Source organism: Chelonoidis abingdonii, chromosome 2, assembly GCF_003597395.2.
Source record: "Chelonoidis abingdonii isolate Lonesome George chromosome 2, CheloAbing_2.0, whole genome shotgun sequence".
NCBI lineage: Eukaryota > Metazoa > Chordata > Testudines > Testudinidae > Chelonoidis > Chelonoidis abingdonii.
Genome location: NC_133770.1, coordinates 76,682,111 through 76,705,946, shown reverse-complemented (window position 1 = coordinate 76,705,946; position 23,836 = coordinate 76,682,111). Strand labels below are relative to the sequence as shown.

The window sequence follows — 23,836 nt, the reverse complement described above, 5'->3', positions numbered from 1 at the left end:
TGTGCCGAATTCTTCATTTATTCACTCTAATTTAAGGTTCTGCGTTGCCAAATAATACATTTTAATGAAAGTTGTGCCGAATCTCATTTATTCACTCTAATTTAAGGTCTCTGCGTGCAAATAACTACATTTTAATGGTTCGCGTGGCACTGTTGTAGCTGGCGTTGCAAGATATTTACGTGCCAGATATGCTAAAGATTCATATGTCCCTTCATGCTTCAACCACCATTCCAGAGGACATGCTTCCATGCTGATGATGGGTTCTGCTTGATAACGATCCAGAGCAGTGCGGACTGATGCATGTTCGTTTTCATCGTCTAAGTCAGATGCCATCAGCAGAAGGTTGATTTTCTTTTTTGATGGTTTGGGTTCTGTAGTTTCCACATCAGAGTGTTACTCTTTTAAGACTTCTAAAAGCATGCTCCACACCTCGTCCCTCTCAGATTTTGGATGGCACTTCAGATTCTTAAGCTTTGGGTCAAGTGCTGTTGCAATTTTTGAAAATCTCACATTGGTACCTTCTTTGCATTTTGTTAAATCTGCTGTGAAAAGTGTTCTTAAAACGAACATGTGCTGGGTCATCATCCAAGACTGCTATAACGTGAAATATATGCAGAATGCAGGTAAAACAGAGCAGGAGACTCCTAATGCTCCCCCCCAAGGAGTACAGTCACAAATTTAGTTGACACACCATTTTTTTTTTTAACGAGCATCATCAGCATAGAAGCATTGCCTCTGGAATGATGGCCGAAGCATGAAGGGGCATACAAATGTTTAGCATATCTGGCATGTAAATACTTTGCACTTTTGTAGCCAGTGTTGCAATGCGAACCCCTGTTCTCACATTCAGGTGAGATTGTAAATAAGAAGCAGGCAGCAGTATCTCCTGTCAATGTAAACAAACTTGTTTGTCTTAGGGTACGTCAACACTACGTGATCAATCTATTGGGGATTGATTTATTGCATCAAGTATAGATGCAATAAAATCGATCCCCGATCACTCTGCTGTCGACTCTGGAACTCCACCGCGGCGAGAAGCAGAAGCGGAGTCGATGGGAGAGCAGCAGCGGTCGACTTGCTGTCGTCCTCACGGCCAGGTAAATTGACCTGAGATACACCGACTTCAGCTATGCTATTTGCATAGCTGAAATTGCGTATCTTTGGGGTGGGTGGGGGGTCCATCTATGTAGACCCAGCCTTAGTGATTGGCAGAATAAGATGTATGACTGAGTGGACTTGTAGGCTTTAAAGCTTTACATTGGTTTTTTGTTTGTTTTTTTTTTGAGTGCAGTTATGGTAGCCAAAAAAGTTCTGCATTTGTAATTACACTTTCAAGATAGACATTGCACTTCAGTACTTGTATGAGGTGAATTGAAAAATACTATTTTTTTATCATTTTTACAGTGCATATATTTGTAATAAAAATAATATATAAAGTGAGTACTGTACACTTTGTATTCTGTGTTGTAATTGAAATCAATGTTGAAAATGTAGAAAAACATCCACAAATATTTTTATAAATTTCAATTGGTATTCTATTGTTAGAAGTGCAATTGATCACGATTTTTTTTGAGTTAATCGCGTGAGTTAACTGCAATTAATTGACAGCCCTATAAAATATATGTTGCTGTGTCTATACTAGATTATTTCAAACAGAATGCCTAAATCATAGTCTAGCCAGGCCATAGCATAGATAGGGTAAACTGCTTCAAACCAGGTTAAGCTTCACTGATGTATATGATCATTTACATAAGTTTACCCAGAGAGTTGCACTAGTTTGACTACTAGTGTCTTAACCCTGATATGGTCAAAACATGAGTCTCAGGTTTTGTAATCAAATATCAACTTCAGATAATGCATTAAATTGTATGGTGGGTATGGTTTTGTTTTTTTTTTTTGTTTTTTTTTTAATTCTAGGGCTTTCAAATTTATGAGTGTGAAACCTCTATCAGGTAGGTTCTGTACACAAGCATTGGTGGTGAGGATTAAAATTTTTACATTTGTCCTCTTCCCCAAAAGTCACTCTAGTTTTCTTTTCTAAACTGTTTTGTAAATGGCCACCATTTAGGCAACATCTGATTTTAACTATTTTAAACAAACTTTAATTGTTTTCCAGAATAAAATGACTTGTTTATGTTGAATTTGTGGTACTAATATGAGGCACTTTTGTTTATTAACCTGCACATTCGCTTTTAGCAAGCTGCCACATTGAGTTCTTGCATAGTGTGTGTCTTGATTGGTCCATTTTCTGTGAACTCCATTTTGAAAATGTGTATTTTGTTTAAATATAGGGCTTCTGGCATCTCCGCAGTCAGCACCTGGAAATTTGGATGCTGGAAAAAGTGGAGATGTTAAAGGTAATGGAACAGGAGGAAGCAGAGAAAACAGCACTGTTGATTTCAGTAAGGTAAATGACATTACATATTTTCTCAATTTATAGTAAGTAGGGCTATGTAACAGCATGGTAGCCAAACTGGTTGCTATTTCTGCCCTAATTTGGGTTAACTACAGCAGTATCAGAAGGCAGTATAGATTAAAATTAATTAGCCATTAAATGTTTTGGCTACTTTTGCAGTACATCTGGATTTACTATTGTTAGACAATTTTGCCACTTCACGTGCAGTATTTCATTAGCTTGACATAAAAAGCCACTGTACTTGCTGATTGAGGAATACATAATATTTTCAGGTCAGATTCACTGCAAAAGTTTTTACAAAACAGGAGCATCTGGGTGTTTTTGCATATAAAGTAGCTTAAGTTTTTTATGAATTTCTGTTTTTCTTTCTTTAGAGACTTAAGACCCCTTTTCAGAAAAAGGGCTTTTATGAATTATTCTGTAAAAATCATGGAAATCTTAAGAGTAAAGAGCATCAGTTGTGTTACTTCTGGAAGCAAACCTTGTGTACTGCTGTTAACCTCTCCCATCGTCTGTAGCTTAAATATTTTGGGCTATAAGAATCACTGTGGTTCTTACTACAAAATTCACCTGTTCAATGTAATCTGTACAGTAAAAGATTGTAATAAACTGTTTGTCAAATTAAATTTTATAATTGTGCTGAAGTAAAGCTAATTTTACATAGTAGTTCTCATCTGATCATGGCAGGTGCCATTTATTCCTACTCTGTCACAGTTTTTATATTTTTGCTTGGCCTGTCCTTCTGTACACCTGCCTTGTCTCCTGTTGGGCAGGAGTCAGCCTCCTGGCACTGTAGTTGTGGCACACTTGGTGTGGGACTCAAGAGGTCAGCTGTAAGTTTTCTAGATAACAACATAACTAGTGTTAGTTTCTTGTGCCTTTTGTGTAACTGTTTGTAAACTGAAGAGTTCATGTGCTGTACAGTTTTGTAATGTTCCTCTGTAGTTATATGCAGACATGTAAGTTTCTTTATTCTATTTCAGATGTTTATTTTTTGTGCATGAAAATTATATTAAAACTATTCATTCCTTTAAAAATATTTAAAATAACATTTATAAAATGTTAAAATAACTAAATTCTGGAAACTGCGTATAATTACAGGAACTCTCCTTAGTTATTGTTTTGTCTATTTGCTGTCAAGTAATGTCACCTACCATAGAGAAAATATTTCTGTCCTGAGAAGTTACTGTGGAAAAGTGATTATGTAGCTGAAATGTTTTAGTAGTTATAACTTGTAACAATAAAAGAAATGTACTAATAAAATACTGCTGACAGACATATTTTATATACATCATATGCTTGTCTTTTCTGTTCCTGTACATGTGAAATATTTCTTTTGCATTTATATTGTTTTCATCAAAACAAGAGTTGAACAGTCAATGCTCTTCTTAGTTTTTAAAAATTCTTTGTAGAATTATCAATAAGAATCGTAACGAAATAAGCAATTGTTTCATCTCTATATAATAGGTTGATATGAACTTCATGAGGAAAATTCCCACAGGAGCGGAAGCATCAAATGTGTTGGTGGGAGAAGTAGATTTTTTGGAAAGACCAATCATTGCTTTTGTGAGACTGTCCCCTGCTGTGCTTCTTTCAGGTCTCACAGAAGTTCCTGTTCCTACACGGTAAAGAAATCCTTGAATAACATGCATTTACTCACACAATAAAGTAACAGCACTTCAGTGTTCAAGCAGAGCAGAGATCAGAGTTTAGATTGTGAACTCATTGGGACAGTAACTGTCTTACTGTTTAAATCTCTGTCTTGCATGGCAAGCAGTTGTTGCAAATTTATGTAATGAGGGCCATCTAAACCTCCTCCCAAAAGTTTAAAAAATAATAATTTGATATCTTTATAACTGTTTATGAAGTTTGAAATTGACAATCCAGGTGGGTCTGGGAAGGATGGATCTCAGAGCTGCTGGTCCTTTTCTTACACCATTTTAACTGTGTGACTAAGAAGACATACATTCCTCCTCTCCCACATGTTAACGTGACAATGGATATAATCCATTGAGTCTAGAAGTACACCTCTACCCTGATATAATGCTGTCCTTGGGAGCCAAAGAATCTTACTGCCTTATAGGTGAAACCACGTTATATCGAACTTGCTTTGATCCACTGGAGTGTGCCCCCCCCCCACCCCCCGAGCACTGCTTTACCATGTTATATCCGAATTCATGTTATATCGGGTCGTGTTATATCGGTGTAGAGGTGTATGTGTACTCTGTGTAGAGTGTTCTATTGTGAAAACACAACCAGAGTGTGGGAAACTTATTTGATCATCTGATATCTAGAGTGCACATCTGATATCTACAGTGCACATTCTGATATGTATTTACCTGTGAATACGGATGCTAGTTTTTGCAAATCTGATACCAAAGTGAAATACATTTACACCTTTCTTTTTCTAATGGCTCGGAAGTGCAAAGTGAAAGTTGAGTATAATCCTTCTCTTCTCCAGTTGCTACCAATGGTATGGCTTTAAGGGAAAAATTTTCAATACTTTGGTGTTTATCTCTGAGGATAAAATTCACCTTCACTGGCACAGGAAGTGTATGTTGGATCTGCCTGCACTAGTATTCTGAGGCCCCCAGGGGAGGGCAGGTTAATTTTTTTGTTTGTAATTGAATGTATCTGCTGGGACTTAATGTTGAAAGCAGTTTGATAAATTGAAAATTAAATACATTTGATAGACAGAAATGTGACTAATCTGATGATTATGTGAAATGATTTTCAAGATAATTTTTATGAACTAATTTATGCTGCACGCTGCCAGACACAGTAAAGCTAAATCATTTGATGCATGTTTTCACCAAGTTCATTTAGAGCTGCCATCAGAGAAAAAATATGTGCAGTGGGTTATTGTTGGAGAAGGGTAAAACCTGTGAATGTTCGGTTTGGTTTTATATCTAAAATGCAATTGCAGTTTCTTCAAAGAACTTGTCTGGAGATTTTCTTACAAGGATAGTGTGAAAAATTGAACTTAATGGCTTTCAGTATAAATATTACATACTACTAATCTTTACAATATTCTTCTAACTGAATTACCTGGTTTTGAAAATAGCTTTTTAAAAAACAGCAACACTGCTTTAATTTTTCACAGGAAATAGTTCCAAAATTACAGCAATTTAAATCTGTGTTATATTTGTGTAGCTAAAACATCATTTTATCAATACCAAAATGATGAGCCTACAAATTATGAATTCTAATATTTGATATGAAGAAGTAGCCTCAGATCTGATTTGAGCAGTTGGCTTTTTATAAAAGGCTTAAGGTGAAATAACTCAGCTATCCTGGTCTCCTCTCCTATCTAACTTTTCCTGCAGGTTCTTGTTTCTGTTACTGGGTCCAGCTGGCAAGGCACCACAGTATCATGAAATCGGAAGATCAATAGCAACGCTTATGACTGATGATGCAAGTAGTATATATTTACAATCCATTGAAAGCAAACCTGAGTGTTGAATAAAAATTTGCATTGCAGAAGTCTGAAATCATGTTCTCACAGACTATGCTTAATGGAATCTCTTTACAACCTATAATTCACAGATACCTGGCACAGTCAAACTACCTTTATATAAAGAACAATGAAGAGACAATCCACAGAAACGAGGATGGATGTATAATAGCAATTTAAATTTATCCCTTGCCTTTCTTGTAGAATGATCTAAAAAGTATTTACAGAAACATATACAAGCTATGTATATATCTTTAACCTACCACTTAAATGTGGCCACTTGTTCTGTGACTGATGGCAGCTGTTAAACAATACATTGTAATGGTACACAGCAGTTCAGGACAGAAATTTAAGAATATTGTATAAAACTCAAACACTGAATGGGTATTTTTAGATGAGCAGAATGTAATGGCCAAATTTGAAATTTTGCCAGACACTTGAATTAATACTTGTAGTCTTCTGTGAAGTGCTGTGAGGTCTTTAGAGAGAACTGGAGATTGGGATCTCATTTATTTCTCATTCGAAAGAAGACACCTCCCACAGCATATTTGGATATTATTTCAATACTGAATTCTTACTACTATTAGAGTAAGTTAACTGAAATGTTAGCATTTCTTTAGGTAACAGCAATTTTTAACTTTTGAGTTTTAATCCAGAAATATTTCTAAAATTAACGTATTTAATTAGGGCTTCTGGTTTTAGGTGTGTATTTTTAGGAACATAATAGTATCCTGGGAATAAAAATGGACTTGATCAGTGTTTAGCAAATGAATTTTATAAAACATTTAATATAGAATATTTAAAAATTCCAGGATTACATAATTTTTTTCGCCCTCTGAAGACCTGCATTTCTGGGGATTAACTTCCAGTACATATAGCAGCTCTTTAAGTTTTGCCTCTGCAAACAATTTCTAATACAAACTAAACGTATCACTTTTAATGGATAAAATGCCACCAAAGGAAGAGTGTGATTAGTTTTCTTCTAAATTAAGCCTTATCTGTTTATCTTGAAACCAGAAACTCCAAGTTAAGATGGTCACTCATCGGTTTGTGAAACTGAATATAGTCTGAGATTCTTTTGCAAAAGCAAAAGTTCCATTACCTTTAAAGAGTGTGATTTGGCTCTCTATTTTCTACATTTGTAAGACGCCACCCAGAATACATAAAATTTAAGGACACATAGTGGATGAAGTTCCTGAATTAAGCAGTATGCATATTTTGACATTGAATTAGTTTTAAATAGCTTGAACATATTACGTTAGGGGTGGCATACACAACTGACTGTGGTGCATTGAACTGTTACTGAATCAGAGTTCAGTAGTTGTAAATCTAATTTGATTTATTGAATGTTGTGAGGATGAGGTATTTAATATTTACAAATATTTAATGAATTAATCCTCACAATATCCCCATGACATCTGAAATGTATAATCCCTATTTTGTACGTAGGAAAACTGTTTGTTTGAAAGGGGAAGCTTGGGAGGGGTGGGGGTTCCCAGATGCAGGGGGGAAGGGGGTGAATCTCAGCAGGGGTGGGAGGAGTTGGATGTAGGGGCATCTGGATGCCAGCGGGTTGGGCGGAGAGGGGGAGCAGCTACCTATACAGTGACCCCTCCCTCAACCTGCACACTCGGAACCCCGCACACTGAGCCCCTTCCACATCAGGAGCCTCCTGTACCCAGAACTCCCCCTTCCACTGAGCCCCCCAAATTCTCATCCCTGCTGAGCCTCACCCACTGCATCAAGAGCCCCTCACCCCACTGAGCCCCAACCAGCTGCACCCTGACCCGTCGCCTCACTAAGTCCCACTCCCCCAACCCCCGCCACCCCACTAAACCCTAACTACCTTCACCTGGATTCCCTGCAGAGTCCCTTTCCCCCTGCACCCAGAATGCCGCACCAAGCCCCTGTACATGGAGATTCCCCCCTGCACCCAGACCCCTCACTGAGCTGCCCATATCCAGATTGTGCCATACGCAACTTTTGAGGGAGTTCTGCACCAAAAAAATTAAAATTCTGCAAAGTTTTGCATATTTTAATTGTCAAAATAACACAGAAACACAATAACAAAATAATCACACCATTTTCATTTTGGTAACTTATTTCAAAATATTTGTCAGCAAATAATAGAAAATGATGTGTTTATGTTGTTGTTTTGACATATAAAATATGCAGAAGTTTGCAGAATTTTAAAATATTGTACACAGAATTTTTAATTTTTGGAGCAGAATATTTAATTTTTTGGTACAGAATTCCCTTGAGAGTATGTTCTTGTTTCTCTAATCCTCTCTGCATCTCTATTTGTTTGCCATCATTTTGTAAAATATAAATTGAGACATCTGTCTGTGCAGTAAAATGCTAAGAGAAATGCAAAAAGTAATCAGCACAACTACTGTAAAGAAAAGATGGATTTTTGGGCGTTTTAATTAAATAAAGTACAGTCTTGTTTATAACATACCCCAAGAACATTTCAAAAATAGTTGGAACCACATTTACATATGTACATGTACAAGGTTATGAATGCAAGCACTCATGCACACATGTGAAAGAATTTGCATGTGCAAAACCCGCCAACTACACACACAGTTGTTAATATTTGAAAAAGGCTTGTACAAACCTATTAATATCCAAAATTGCAACTGCACAAGTAAAAGCCTAGTCGAGACCCATGGAAAATTTGCCTATGACTTTTTAATTCAAGTGTCCCTCTGAGGGGTTGCTCTTACCCAGCATTCATTTTTGTGTGTATTTTTTTTCCTAATAAAGGTTTTCCATGATGTTGCTTATAAAGCTAAAGACCGTAATGATCTGTTATCAGGAATAGATGAATTTTTAGACCAAGTGACTGTCCTGCCTCCGGGAGAGTGGGATCCGTCTATACGCATTGAACCACCAAAAAGTGTTCCTTCCCAGGTGAGAGCTTTTACAGTATTATGATCTGTGATTTGTTTCTAAAATACATTACCCAATGCAATCCACAACTTATTATAATATATTAATATTTATTAGAGCAGCAGTACCCTCCTCCCCTGTTAAATAACACTGGTTGTATTACCTTAACTTGTTTATCTGTTCCCTCTGTTTTTGTTTGAAATCAGTTCGCCAATTTCTCTAATCATGAAATGCACTTTTGACTTTTTTAAGAGTGACTTTTGAGTGTTACTCTGAAATTGTATATTTTGTTATTTTTATAATAAGTTCTGTTATGTGAAACTAATGTTTATAAATTAGACTACTGCAGTTTTTTCAAAGGAAAATGGAAGCAAAGTAAATACAAATTTAGGTATGGGAAATTGGGTTAGAAAATGAAGACTCTGTACATTATATGTGGAAAATAAAAATGGATAATATTAATGCATTATGCTGTGTTTGGAATGAGAATTTGAATCCCAGACATGGTCTTCTGCTTATTGTTCTATAGAGTGTTTTGTGCTGCTATTATGCTGCACCACACAGGTGTCTTAGGGTGGGAAATTGTGCTTTTGAGGGCTGGTTGTATACTCTGTCAGGTGGTAACAATCTTGGAGAGGTTTAAAGAGGAGGATAAATTTTAAAGGGGGGAAATGTAGCTTATTTAACAAGTAATGTGAATTTAAAACCTTGGGTTCCTTGCAGCCTGGATTTTGGTTTCCAAAGAAAGTAGGTATGAGTTAGAGAGAGGAAGCCTGTGGTATTTGTGTGCTGTTGGTGGACCTTGCTGAGTATAAGGAGCTAAGTTTTACATTTCCGTAGAAAAAGCAAAACTGTCTGCGCAATGAGGTGCATTTGTGTTTATATTACCATGTGTATGCGCACATGATACAGCATATGTGTAATCAGTATATAATACATACATAATTTTTGGATATACACAATTCAGTTATAATAGTTATATCTTGCCATTAAAATGTATTGTTAATTGAGCTATGAATTTACTCCTCAGAGGCCATGTGACCCAGGAAAGTGTATTCAGAGATACTATTGCCTTTTGGGAATTTTATTTACTAGTATAATCCATATCATGTTGTACATTTGTATTGTAAATATTTATAAAATACCTTGTATTAAAATTTTATTTTGGAAGTATTGGGCCTTTGCAAACTTTTCCTGACCAGAGGCTTTTTTAATAAAAGGTGACCCTAAAGTAAAATGTTTTTATATACTTTCCTTACATAGGAGAAAAGAAAGATACCTAAATTTCCAAATGGATCTACTTCTACAGGAGAGATTCTCAAACAGGAGAGCCATCATGCTGGACCTGAGCTACGGAGGACTGGAAGGTGGGTTTGCTTACCTAAATACTAGTCATCACAAAAAAATATAAGCAATAAATCATTAATATGATTACCATTTTGTAGAATGATACATTTAAATATTTTAAATTCATGGTAAAACACATCCTTTTTCCTTTTCAAGTGATTGGTTCTTGCCTATGATTGTTGTCCTGCTTAAAGCATTATCAACCCTGTGGCAATATTTCTCAACACACTTGTGAAGGATTTCATAGTATGAGGATGCCTCCTTTAACTGACTAAATTTTCAAAATATACTTTTAATTTTTAAGCTATTATAAAGCATGCATTTATCATGAGTGTAGCAGCAATTTGGAAATTGTCTATATTGGGCTAGATATTCAAAATATTGCATAGGTACATATCAATGTCTAAACTATTTTCTAGACCCCACAGAAGAACATTTAAAAGAAGAGGTCAGTCTTTATATGCAGCATCATATATAACGAGATTCATAGCTTCCAAAGACCAGTGGAATATGAGCAAAGTAGTGATTTTCAGACCTGTAAAAAATTCAAAGAAAACTCTTGTAGATGAGTTGCATTTCTTGTCTGGAAATTTTAGTAAACTTAAATCCTCGGCTAAAAATTTGGGTTTCCTACAAATTAGAAAAACAGCTTGCAAGACTTAACCAATCTTAATCTTCACTAAAATTCTATTGCAGGTTTGAATCAACTGCAAAAAAAACTATAGAGGTTCAAGAGTTAATATCCCACAGGCAAATAACTTTTCAACATCATGAATTCAGTGATACTTTTCCAGAGAAAACCTATCACCATATAAGCTGACTGTTTTTAGCTCCAGTATTATGCCCTATACCAGAGGTGGGCAAACTACAGCCCGGAGGCTGTTTTAAGCCAGACCGCGAGCTCTCACTGGGGAGTGGGGTCTGGGGCTTGCCCTGCTTCGGCACTCTAACCGGGAAGCAGGGTTGGGGACCGCAGCATGTGGCTCCCAGGGGCCGCGGCATGGACCCACTCCGACTCCTACATGCTCTAATGGCCCCCTCTGGCGCTCTAGTGGGTGCAGAGCCACCTGGCTGCGCCTCCACGTAGGAGCAGGAGAATTGGTATGCCACGGCTTCTGGGAGCTGCTTAAGGTAAGTGCCGCTACAAGCCTGCACGCCTCATTTCTGGCCCCCAACCAGAGCCCTCTTTCCCTTCCGTACCCCAACCCCAATTTTGTGAGCATTCATGACCTGCCATACAATTTCTATTTCCAAATGTGGCCCTCGGGCCAAAACGTTTCTCCACCCCTGTCCTAGAAGCTGGATTTTTAAATATTCTTTGTGCTTATTATGTGTTTTGATGACCACTTCATTCAGATGTGGGCTTCTTAAAACATTGTTTGGGCAGAATGATTTGCCAAGATTTTTTCAGTGTCTAGCCCATTATATGCAAAATAGCTAGCCAGCATTTTAAAATATATGGTTAAATATGAACCACATAATTTTTGTATACAATTAACTGGATTGGAATTGACTAAATTAGTTTGTTTTAATCTGTGTTGTATTTTAAATTGGATTATGAAATTGTTAACTTTGTGCTGGCAATCGGCATTGGCAGTCTTGTGTAGCCCATAGTTTTAAACTAGCTAGAATCCTTTAGTGTACAGTTTGACGAGTTTCATCTCACCTATTTAGGCTTTTTGGTGGTTTGATACTTGACATCAAAAGGAAAGCACCTTTTTTCTTGAGTGACTTCAAGGATGCATTAAGCCTGCAGTGCCTGGCCTCGATTCTTTTCCTATACTGTGCCTGTATGTCTCCTGTAATCACTTTTGGAGGGCTCCTGGGAGAAGCTACAGAAGGCAGAATAGTGAGTACAAAGAATGGTAGTGGCCAGGCTTTTAGATCTTCAGAGGCAAGTGACTGTGTGCATTTGTCTCATTTATTCATACTTTTATTTGAAGAGTTTATCCGCAGCACTTGATTAGCCTGCCCCAAAGCAGACATTCCCCAACAGGTAATTGCAGTGGAAAATGTGAACAGGAGAGGATGCACAGTTAAGGTAAAAATGTTTATCCTGCCTTACTGGGTGAATGGCTTCATGAATTCAAAAAGAGCTTTCATTGCCTTTTTGGAAAGGGACAATAGAATTGACTCAAAAAATGTAAGCGCTAAAGCTGCGCCATCCCAGTAGGCCTACTTAGGATAAGTCAGAGGCTCAAGGTGGATAGCTAACCAAGCTTAATGGCCTTGAGTAGTAGGCCTGTGTGGATGATAATGCTGATGATGCATTGGCAGAGGAAGCAGAATTATATATTTAAATGATGGACAAAATATAAATGTTTTTTCACTAATTGTGTACTACTTTATATTCTTAATAAGAGGAGATAACCAAGGTTTATAGACAGAAAATACTCTTCATTTTAAACCTTAACAAATTTGGCTATAGAGAAATATCTTTTTAATCTTGGTAATGCCATATTGGATAGTATGCAGACTATAGACAGTTTAACTAAATTACTTATAGGGCTTTGCAATTTTCATAAAGGGAGAAATGGTCACTCCACTATTGTATAAAGTCAGTGTTTCAGTCTGAATTAGCCAATGGCTGTTAATTAAAATAATTTATGAAGTGTATTTTCTATTTCTAAATTTGTTGTGAAAATGACTTTTTTCTTTCAGGGAAAATATAAGGATGTATTCAAATTTTTCCTTAAAACATCTTAGGATTTTGATTATACTTGTGTTGAAAATACAAGAAAACTCTATGTTGCTTTTCAGAGCACACCTTTAAACATGAATTATAGTACTTACTTATTTAACTGGATTTTATTTTTTTTTGCAAAGAAGACCTGTGACTTGAATATTTCCTTATTAACATAAGAGTTTTAACAAGCTGTTTGCTGGTACAAAATCTACTTCCAGAAATAAATTATATTGTTGTACTGTACCATAATTTTATTACTCTGGATTTAGGAAGTATATTTTCAGGCAGTTGGCATAAAAACATTAGCATGATTTGTACATGTACCTTGTATGCATAACTTTAGAAAATGTGCTCTTTTTTAAGATTTGATTTTAAATACTTCTTTTTTTTTAGCTGTCTGGGATTATTTGTGGGCTTGTTCCTGCCTTCAGATACTTTGGTGTTCATCAATTAATATAATAAATTAGTTACTGCACACGTATGTTGAAGGACATTAGCTGACTTTGTAAGGTACAAAGTTTGTGTTCAAACCCCTCCCTCACATTCCCAGAGAATGTCACCTTCACAGTACTCCCTGTCCCTGCCACCATCGTGATTCAGAGCCCAAGGTTAATGTATTGACTGAACTAAAATGCTATTTTGAGGCTAACACTTGATCAATAGGCCAAATTGATATATCATCTTTTTATGTGTAACATGCAAAATTCCTTTTATTGTCCCAATTTAGCAATTCACAGCCCAGGTTTAAGTGCTTTGTTGAATTCGGGCTTAAATCATGTTTGCTTAGTTTTAGCTTTCTCAAGTATGAATAATTACAGAATAGCAATTTTTTTAAAAGTGCAAGTCAACGTTATTGTCAAACTCATGTCTTTTCATAGGTTTTATTTGACTGGTTTAGGTAATTTTTAAAAACTTAAACAATGTTTTAGGTCCAAAGCTCTGCTTTTTCTCTTTTGTAGTGGTTTATAACTTTTTATTTATTTATTTTAAGAGGAAAGTGTTTTAAAGTAAAGCTTGTAATTCAAGGACAAAAACAAATAAATATAACTCTCCACTGACACAACACGGTCCTCGAGAGCCAAAAATCCCTACTGCGTTGTAGGTGAAACCCCATTATATTAGGGTAGTGGCGGCAGGGCTCCAACAGTGATTTAAAGAGCCTGGGACTCTGGCCGCGGGGAGCCCCAGGCCCTTTAAATCGCCACCCGAACCCCGCTGCTGGAGCCCTGGGGGTAGCAGTGGCAGGGCTCCAGCGGCGATATAAAGGGCCTGGGGCTCGCCACAGCAGCCAGAGCCCTGGGCCCTTTAAAGCGCCACCCGAGCCCCGCTGCCGGAGCCCCAGGGTTACTACACTATATGCGAACCCGTGTTATATGTGGTCACGTTATATTAGGGTAGAGGTGTAGTTTACCCTAACAAAGAGAAATGCATTACCAGGTGGGATGTTGGCTTACTACTCCATCTTTTCATTGTCATGTATACGTAAACCATTATTGTTCAGTAACACCCAGTCAGTTTTTTTTTTTGTAATGCTTGGTTGACTGGTGCAGGTTTGATACAGCACACTGTATTAAGTTTTCGTAAAGATATGCTGAAGTATCTTCTTCCTTACAGAGAGAGACCATTTTTCTCTTTAACCACATTTTGATAGACCTTGTGTTTGTTAAAATTGTTGGTGTGTGCTTTCCTCCTTAGCCTTCAGAATGAATAACTTGTTCTTATGGGTATGGATAGCTTTACAGTTGTTCAAGAGTGAAGCATTCCAAATCTTTTGACCATGATACTGTTATTTCAGTGCTGTGTTAAGTTACTTATGTGTATAAAGCATCAATATCAATATTGATTTTACTGTTTTCATTCCTAACTTTATTTCGAAGTTGGTGATTTATAAAATCGTATGTGTGAAAACATTGGTGACAAATATTAATCATAAATGCAATATGTCATAGCAATTTTTTTCCCTCCAAACAGAGTGCAATAGAGTCTCTTTTTGGAGCCTCATTAACTGGGATTGCCTATTCACTGTTTGCTGGGCAACCTCTTACAATACTGGGGAGCACCGGACCAGTTCTAGTATTTGAAAAAATATTATTTAAATTCTGCAAGTAAGTAGTATTTACATTGACTTGATACATTTTCTGAACTTAAAGGTAACTGAGACTTCCTGATAGATTTGTAGTAGTTGAAAGTGGAAATCTGCAAGCAGGAATGGATTGAAACCAGAATTTACATTTTAGTTGGGCTGCTTTTTAATTCTCAGATGCGAACCTGGTTTTGTGACTTTGCGTTGGGTTGGATCAAAAGCCAGAAGAAATCTGCCTTTAGCTCTGGTGACTATAATTTTGCAATAACAACACGCAAGATCTTGGCATTGTCAAATGTCAGTCTGCACTCTAGTCTTGATTTGGCCAAACATCTAAACCTTGAACCTTGCCTTGAATTTTATCTAGATCAGATACTGTTTCTATCCCATCTCTAGTACAAATATAAATAGATTAAACCTTACTTTTGGAATTACAAATAATTTGATACATAGTCTATATCAGATTTGTAAATTTAACTACTTGTGTGTTTTAAAATTGCAACAATCTTAGATGAAAGAAAAGAGGAGGATCACCATTTCCTTGTGGAAGTCTTGTGGTGTTTTTATATTTTCTTGATGATGTATATGTATCAGTGTAAGTTCTTCACTTTCAACTGTAGTGTTTCACAGCGTTAGTTTTTTCTTTGATCTTCTAGAACAGTTCAGATATGTCAATTGTGGTTCCTCCCAACCAGCAAATTAAAAAAGAACACTTATGACCTTAGATATTAGTGTTGACCTTTAGCTCTTAGATTACAGCATTTAGAGACCACTGGCCTAGGCATGCTGCTGCTAGAGGAGAAAACAGGAGCTGGAGGATTTAAAGAAGCTCTGTGCCATTCTGATGTGAGGCACTGTTGATTCCAGCAAGGAAACCCGGATTTCAGTCCTGTGCTAGAAGAAGTCAGATAATAACTCAGCAAAGAATTACCAGACCTTTCTGCCTAAATTGCAATAGTGACTTTGACACTGACAGGGAACTCTGAGGGTGGAGAGGGGGTTCATATGCCCCCAAACTACCTCACTGCTTGTTTCATCCCAGCACCCCCTCTCCATAGTAGCAGGTCCAGCCCCCTCAGTATGCGGAAAGAAGTAGAGTCCCAGTTCTGCTTCTGCCTCAAACAAAGGCTGCATTCAGGTCAGGATAAGAAAGCATCAAGAGAGTACAAGTGCAGGGACAAAAATTTGTCTTACCTTTTTTTTCAAGATGGAATGATTTACCATTTCAGGTAGCCTTAAAGTTTTACTGAACACCTGTATTTTCTTTTTTCAAACAGGGATTATGGGCTTTCTTATCTTTCCCTGCGAACCAGCATTGGTCTGTGGACTTCATTTTTATGCATAGTATTAGTAGCAACTGATGCAAGCAGCCTTGTGTGTTACATCACTCGATTTACAGAGGAGGCTTTTGCAGCACTCATTTGCATCATATTTATCTATGAAGCATTGGAAAAGCTTTTTCATTTGGGAGAACTGTATGCCTTCAATATGCACAATGACCTAGATAAACTGACTTTATATTCGTAAGTGTCAGGTTTTTTACCTTTTTTACACCAGGATAATACTAATGGAACACCTTACAGTCCATTAGTAAAATTTCTGAATGTATAAATGTAAGTGTGGTGTAAATTACATATAATCTCTACTAAATGTTTAAACATGTTGGGCCAAGCCCTACTCTGTTATACCAGTCTGAATAGTTATGCTGATGTAAATCTCCACTAACCGAGGATCAGTTTGTTTTGCTGTACACCTGATATGGTGTAGTAAATCTTAAAACCTTAAAATAATATATGTACATTTATGAGAAAACAGTTTTGTTAACTGAACTATTTTGTACTGTAAAAAGTTTTAAATAATGCAAATGATATAGACTAAATTTATACAATAAGGATGAAACTTTTGTACCTTCTGATATTTTTTTATTCACCTTCTATCTTTAGATGCAGTCACAAGATGTACATGTTTTTTTATTTTTACTTGTTATGTTTGATTTTCAGGCTTAGGTTCACTGGAAAACTATTCCTTTAAGCCTGTCAAATAGTTCAACTGTCTTCTTGCCTGTCTCTGGTTATTACCTGTTTCTGCCCAACCCATTAAAACCCACAATAGCTACGTGAGCAGGTTCTTTTGTGGAGTGCCAGTATCCCAAAATGCATTTCACTTGCAAATAAATATGCTAATATAAAGTGCAATTCAAGCATAAAATTCAGGTTCATGGCCTCAGATTTTTTAATTCTGTTAAAGGGATGCTATCAACCTGAATGTTTTAAGATAATTTTCTTTTCAGATTAAGTGCTCTATGATGTCCTACTTCTTTAAAAATTGTTTTGGGGTTTTTCTGCTATCTACTTGATGTTTATAAGGGTCTTTACAACAATGGCGAAATGTAATGACTGAACAGGTTAAAAAGTGAAACTGACTCCACCCAAAGTCTACCCAAATTCATTATATTAGGCACCAAGTTCTAGAAACAAATGTGGTTTCTTCCTCTCAAGTTTATGGTGTCCATTTTATAGGGAAATTTTTGACGGGCACCTGCTACCTGTTTCTGGAGAGACCTCTGCTTTATGCAGTTTTGAAGGAATTTATTGTGTTAGAATTTGAGAGGAAAATATATGGAACACTTTTTCCTGGAACTCTTCAGAAAATATTTAATAGTTCTTTTTAACAAAGCCACTTTCTTATCTCATGTATTTCACTGCACATAATGAGGAGACTTGTACTCTATCATCTTTTTGTAGTAGTTTCGGATAGAATTTATTGCAGCCACTTTAACTTTTTGCAACTGTAAATAGCTTAAAATTGCAACATTGTGTTATGAGTTTAAACGTTCAAAAGCAAACTGAAACAAGAATGAAAAGCTCTTCAGTGATACTTAATTTTACTTTTCAGATGTGTTTGTTCTGAGCCTCAGAACCCTAGCAATGAAACTTTACAAATGTGGCTGAAGACCAATACATCCGTGGATACTATAACATGGACTAACCTCACAGTTTCTGTGAGTAACTCAAAAAACAAAACACTGTGACATGTTTCATCCCCCAGTTGAACCTGGATCAACTTCTTTACAATTCTATATATGCTTAACACTAGGGGAGAATTGAAAAGATGAAATATTATTTTCTCCTTTTTGAGTAGATGAATGCCTTCTTTTTGTGTTATGAGCCATGGCAGTAATTTTCAGTTTCACAATAAGGGCTTGATCTAAATCTTAAAAATTTATCCATGCATGCCTCTGTATTTGGCAGGCAAGGCCAAGTTCTTTTAGAGGCTTGGTGATTATTTTGGTATTAATTGGTAACTGTTTTGCTGTATTCATATAGTATCTTAGAAACATTCATTTTTAATAAGATATGAGGCCTCGATTCAGTAGAAGATTTGTGTACGTGCTTAAGATTAATTGACTTCAGTGGACTTAAGTACATGGGTAAAGTTAAGCATTTACTTAAGTGCTTTGCTAAATTAGGGCCTTGAAAATTGTATACAGTACGTTTGAGGATCATTTTTTGGTTCAGGAGTGAGGGAGATGTAAAGATAAGTCTTCAATTGTAATACTCTATGCTAATACCAAAAGTAAATACACATTTAAAAAAAAATGTAGGAATTATCCAGAGTCCTAAAAGATAGTATCAGAATGTTTCTCTGGTTTTTTGTTACAAAAGCAACCAACTCTGAAATTTTCCCCCGATCTTCCCCAGACACCTTTGGTCTAGGATAGAAACAAAATTAACAATTTAAGATTTGCTTCCAAACTTCTCCAACTTTAGAAGCATATGATGAGAGCATTTGGTGCATGATCCCTACCTCCCTTAAGTCTTGGGGTAACTAGTCTATGTAGAAAGCTTCAGTATAGACTTGGTGCTTTAAAAAATAAAAACTAAAATTCTTCGAGTGTTTGCTCACATCGATTCCATTCTAGGTGTGCATACACCTAAGTGCATGGTCATCAGATATTTTTGCCTTAGTGGTATCTGTAGGGCCAGCTATCGCACCTCCTTGAGTGCTGTGCTCATGCATCGGTATATCAGGTGCCGCTGGCACTACGCCCTCATTTTGGAGGTGCGTTCAAGAACAATGCCCCAGTCAACTTCTCGGCCCCACCTTGTTTTTTCCTTGACTGTCTTCGCCCTACCGGTTGGCCTGGTTGCGGGTCACCTCAGACCGTTGGGTGCTGGACATAGTATCTCGGGGCCACCTGTCCCTCCCACCTACCCCCCTACCCCATCCTTCTTCAGGGACCCTTCTCACTAGCAACTCCTCATTCAAGAGGTCGAGAACCTCCTGTGCCTGGGATTGGTGGAGGAGGTCCCTGGGGACATGAAAGGAAAGGGGTTCTATTCCCAGTACTTCCTAATTCCGAAGGCAAAAGGAGGTCTCAGACCCATCCTGGACCTGCGTTGCCTCAACACGTCTCTCAAAAAAACTGAAGTCTCGCATGGGGTCCCTGGCTGCCTCCATCCCCTCCTTGGATCCAGGAGACTGGTACTCAACCCTCAACTTAAACAGCACTTATTTCCATATTTCCAGGTAACAGATGCATCCTCTTTTTCATAGTTGGCTGACACCATTTTCAATTCATGGCACTGCCCTTTGGCCTCTCATCAGCCCCAAGGATGTTCACAAAGTTTACGGCGCCAGTGGCTGCTTACCTGAGACATCGAGGGGTCCAGGTCTTCCTGTATCTCAACGAGTGGCTCATCAAGGGCAGATATCGGGAGCAAGTGCAAAGAAGCCTTGATCTGATGTGTTCCACGTGCCGTCACCTGGGCCTGTTGATTTCCCAGGGTTACATGCTACAATGCATCTCACCCCTTCCCTCCCACCCCGCTCCCTCAGATGGCAAGGGGGAATCCTTCGCATTTACTTCTGCTACAGCAGGAGTCGGCTCCTCAGCTTGGGAGCTGTGGAGAAGGTTCTGTGGGAGTTCCGGGAGAAAAGGATTTACTCTCGTTACTTCCTGATCCCTCAAGGCGAAAGGGATCCCATCCTGGATCTGCGAGATCTCAATTGGTTCATGGCAAAATGCCGGTTCTGCATGGTCTCTTTGCCATGTATCATACCCGCTCTGGACCCTGGCAACTGGTATGCGGCCCTGGACCTTCAGAACGCATACTTCCATATCCATATATTTGAGGGGCACGGATGCTTCCTTTGTTTCCTAGTGGGACCGGACCACTACCAATTTTTGGTCCTTCTGTTTGGCCTGTCCAGCGTGCCCAGGGTATTCACAAAGTGTATGGCAGTAGTGGCAGCCTACCTCAGACACCGAAGGGTACAGATATTCCCCTACCTCGACGACTACTGCTCAAGGACAGCTCGTGGTCCCAGGTACAGAACCATGAGGGGTCAACCAATCTTCACCCAGAGGCTTTCTCAGTGGGTTACATGGTGCATCCACACATGCTACGACCTAGCAGGGGTTCCTGCACCACCTATCGTAAGGGCTCACTCGACAAGGGCTCAGGCCTCGTCGACGGCCTTTGTGGCCCATGTCCCTATCCAGGACATCTGTAGAGCTGCTACCTGGTCCTCAGTTCACACATTCGTGTTGCACTATACGATCATCTTCCACACCAGGGATGACATTGGTTTCGGTAGGGCTTTGCTTCAGCCAGGGAGTCAGTGAACTCCTACCCACCTCCATCAGACATAGCTTGCAGTCACCTACTGTGGAATACACATGAGGAAGCACTTGAAGAAAGGACAGTTATGTGCCCTCCTTCCCCTCTGTCGGAGTTGGTCCAGTAAGAAGAAACTGAGGGTGAAGGGAGTATGCTATAGAGTTGCCGCTCCAGGGGTCGCAGGAGCCCTCCGCCTACAGGTAATGCTGAGGGAAAAACTTCCGGCACCAGTGCATGTGGCGAGCGCACACACCTACTGTGGAATAGCCATGAGCAACACATCTCAAAGAATGCCAGTTATGGAACAGGTAACTGTTCTTTCCCTTTGTGACCCTGTTACCATCGTTTACCCTTGTATCCGATGCCTCAGACATGGGCTGGGGAGCTCACCTGGGCGTGCTTAGGGCGAGCTAAGCACCCAGGGCTGCTGGTTGCAGGACAATGTGGTCCTCCATATCAATGTCAGGGAGCTCAGAGAAGTTTGCCTGGCTTTCTTGCCCCACCTGAAGGGCAAGGTGGTGCAGATCCTGACAGACAATACTGCCTCAATATATTACATCAACGGGCAGGGCAGTGCCAAGTCTTCAGCCCTTTGTCAGGAAGTTCTCTGCCTTTGAGATTTTTGTGTGTGGCATGCCATTCATCTGGTAGCCACACCCCTGTCCGGAACCAGGAACGTCTTAGCAGATCACCTCAGCAGGACCTTCTCATCTTGTCACAATTGGTCACTCCATCTGGAGGCGGTCAGCATAATCCCCCAGAGGTAGGGGACTCCCCAGGTGTACCTGTTCTCATCCAGACAGAACAGAACGAGCCATGTGTTCCATAGGTTCCGGGGGATGGAGAGGGGCTCCCTGTCAGATGCCTATCTTATTGCATGGTCGGGAGTGATGAGGTATGCATTCCCATCTGTGATGTTGATTCACAGGGCGAAGATCAGGCAAGACAGGGCAAAAATTATCCTAAAACCCCCCATGTGGCCTCGCCAGCACTGGTTTGGCACATTGTTGAGCCCCTTTGGCTGTCTGTCTGCTGTCCCAGAACCATGGTAGCCTTTTGCACCCAGACCTGGCAGTGCTGCACTTGACGATTTGGCTGCTGCATGGCTAAGTGTGGACCAATGGGCATGCTTGGACCATGTTCAGCAGGTCTTGCTGGGTAGCAGGAAACCCTCCAGCAACGCGACTTACCTTCCAAATGGAAAAGGTTCATGTTCTGGGCTTTGGAGCAGCGTATACGGGTTGAGCAGGCCCCACTACAAGAGATCCTGGATTATCTGCTGCACCTCAGGCTCCAAGTTTTGTCCCTATCGATAATCAAAGTCCACCTGGCCGCTATATCGGCTTTCCACCCTCTGTTCCAAGGCAGGTTGCTCTTCGCTCACAACATGACGGTTTGGTTGTTGAAAGGCCTCGAACATCTCTACCCACACATCCAGAATCACATCCCTCCCTGAGACCTGAATCTCTTGTTATCAAGGCTCATGGAGTCTCCCTTTGAGCCTCTGGCTTCCTGCTCTCTCCTTTTTCTCTCCTGGAAGCTTGCATTCCTGGTCGCAGTAACATCTGCCCGCAGGGTGTCTACTTCAGAACCACTCTATACGTTCTTCCACAAGGGTAAGGTCCAGTTACGACTGCACCTAATGTTTCTGCCCAAGGTAGTTTCCCAGTTTCATGCTGGCCAGGACATATATTTTCGTGTTTTTTTTCCCCCCGAAATCTCATGTGTCAGATGAGGAGCGCAGGCTACACACCCTGGATATCAGGAGGGTGCTGGTCTTCTACAGATAAAACAAAGCCATTCAATAAGTCTACTCAGCTGTTCATTGTGCTGGCAGACAGAATGTCTGCTCAGGATTTCGTCCTGGATCATGGCCTGCATCCGCCACTGCGATGAGCTGGCTAAGGTGCCTCTGCCAACATCGTGATGGCACATTCGACTAGGGCACAAGTGTTGTCAGTGGCCTTCCTGGCACAGGTACCAATCCAAGAGATCTGTAGGGCTGCAACTTGGTTGTCTGTTCACATGTTCGCATCTCATTATGCACTTACCCAGCAAGCTCATGATGATGCTGGCTTTGACAGAGCAGTGCTGCAAGACAGTGAAGTCTAAACCCACCTTCATGGACACTGCTTGTGAGTCACCTAGAATGGAAGTGACATGAGCAAGCACTCGAAGCAGAAAAAATGGTTACCCACCTTTTTCGTAACTGTTGTTTGAAATGTGTTCCTTACGTCCATTCCATTACGTGTCCTCCTGCCCCTCTGTCGGAGTTGTCAGCAAGAAAGAACTGAGAAGGCAGAGGGTTGGCAGAGTGTGATATACTGACGCATGAGCGTGGCATTCAAGAGGGTGCCAGAGCTGGCCTTATGGATACTGCTAGGGCAAAAATCTCCAACCACACATATGGGCGCGCACATAACTAGAATGGAATGGAATAAGCAACACATCTTGAAGAACAACAGTCACGAAGATGGTGGGTAACCATTTTTCAATATATTTGTAGGATATTTTAGAAAATGCATATGTTGAAGGAAGAGCTGTAGAACAAAGTTTTACAATAGATGAGCATGACCTGAATAAAGAAGGAACTGTTCGCTTGAATTCAGCTGAGGAAATACAAAAATTAAGTTAGGGAAAAATACTAAGATTTTCTTAATGATAGAATGTGACAGTAAAAATGTTTATTTTAAGTCAATGGTGGGCAACCTGCGGCCCAGAGGCCGCACATGGCTCATCAGGGTAATCCACTGGCGGGCCACGAGACAGTTCATTTATTGACTGACTGCAGGAACAGCCACTCTCAGTGGCTGTGGTCTGCCATTCCCTGCCAATGGGAGTTGTGGGAAGCAGTGGCCAGCACATCCCTGTGGCCTGCAGCGCTTCCCGCTGCTCCCATTGGCTGAGAAAAGCAAACTGCAGCCACTGGGAGCTGCTTGCAGCCGTGCATGTGGACGGTCGATGTAAACGAACTGTCTTGCAGCCCCCAGCGGATTACCGTGACGAGCTGCAGGTTGCCCACCACTGTTTTAAGTTGTTAGTTACAGTATGGAACTCAGGGAAACTTGCTACAGAAGGGAAAGGAAACATGAACTAGCTGAATTACAGTGAGCAATGAAGAAGGGAAGATTAGAAGGAAAGAGGGAAAATAAGTTGAAGGGGAGGAAAATGAGAAACGATTTAATTTTAATATTTAAAATGTTTGGATAATTTCAATATTTTTGTGGCTAAGTAGAAAGACACCACAGTGATACACTGATGTTCCAAAATGGGAGCAACCTCATGGAGGTGAGGTGCAAGGTATTTAGTAGGAAACATTGTTTTCAAATGAGTT

At 39.4% G+C, this 23,836-nt stretch overlaps 1 protein-coding gene across 5 annotated transcripts in view; it reads left to right on the top strand.

Annotated features, from left to right (window-relative positions):
* The window catches only part of SLC4A7 (solute carrier family 4 member 7), a 173,858-nt gene that overhangs the window by 125,598 nt on the left and 24,424 nt on the right, over positions 1–23,836 (top strand). For all 5 annotated transcript variants that reach the window (XM_075062474.1, XM_075062471.1, XM_032789331.2 and 2 more), the window contains 9 exons: positions 2,292–2,407; positions 3,884–4,041; positions 5,743–5,830; positions 8,637–8,783; positions 10,026–10,129; positions 11,784–11,958; positions 14,767–14,900; positions 16,156–16,401; positions 17,774–17,879. In XM_075062474.1, the coding sequence (XP_074918575.1) occupies positions 2,292–2,407; positions 3,884–4,041; positions 5,743–5,830; positions 8,637–8,783; positions 10,026–10,129; positions 11,784–11,958; positions 14,767–14,900; positions 16,156–16,401; positions 17,774–17,879 (1,274 nt within the window). The remainder of the gene's footprint in view (positions 1–2,291; positions 2,408–3,883; positions 4,042–5,742; positions 5,831–8,636; positions 8,784–10,025; positions 10,130–11,783; positions 11,959–14,766; positions 14,901–16,155; positions 16,402–17,773; positions 17,880–23,836) is intronic.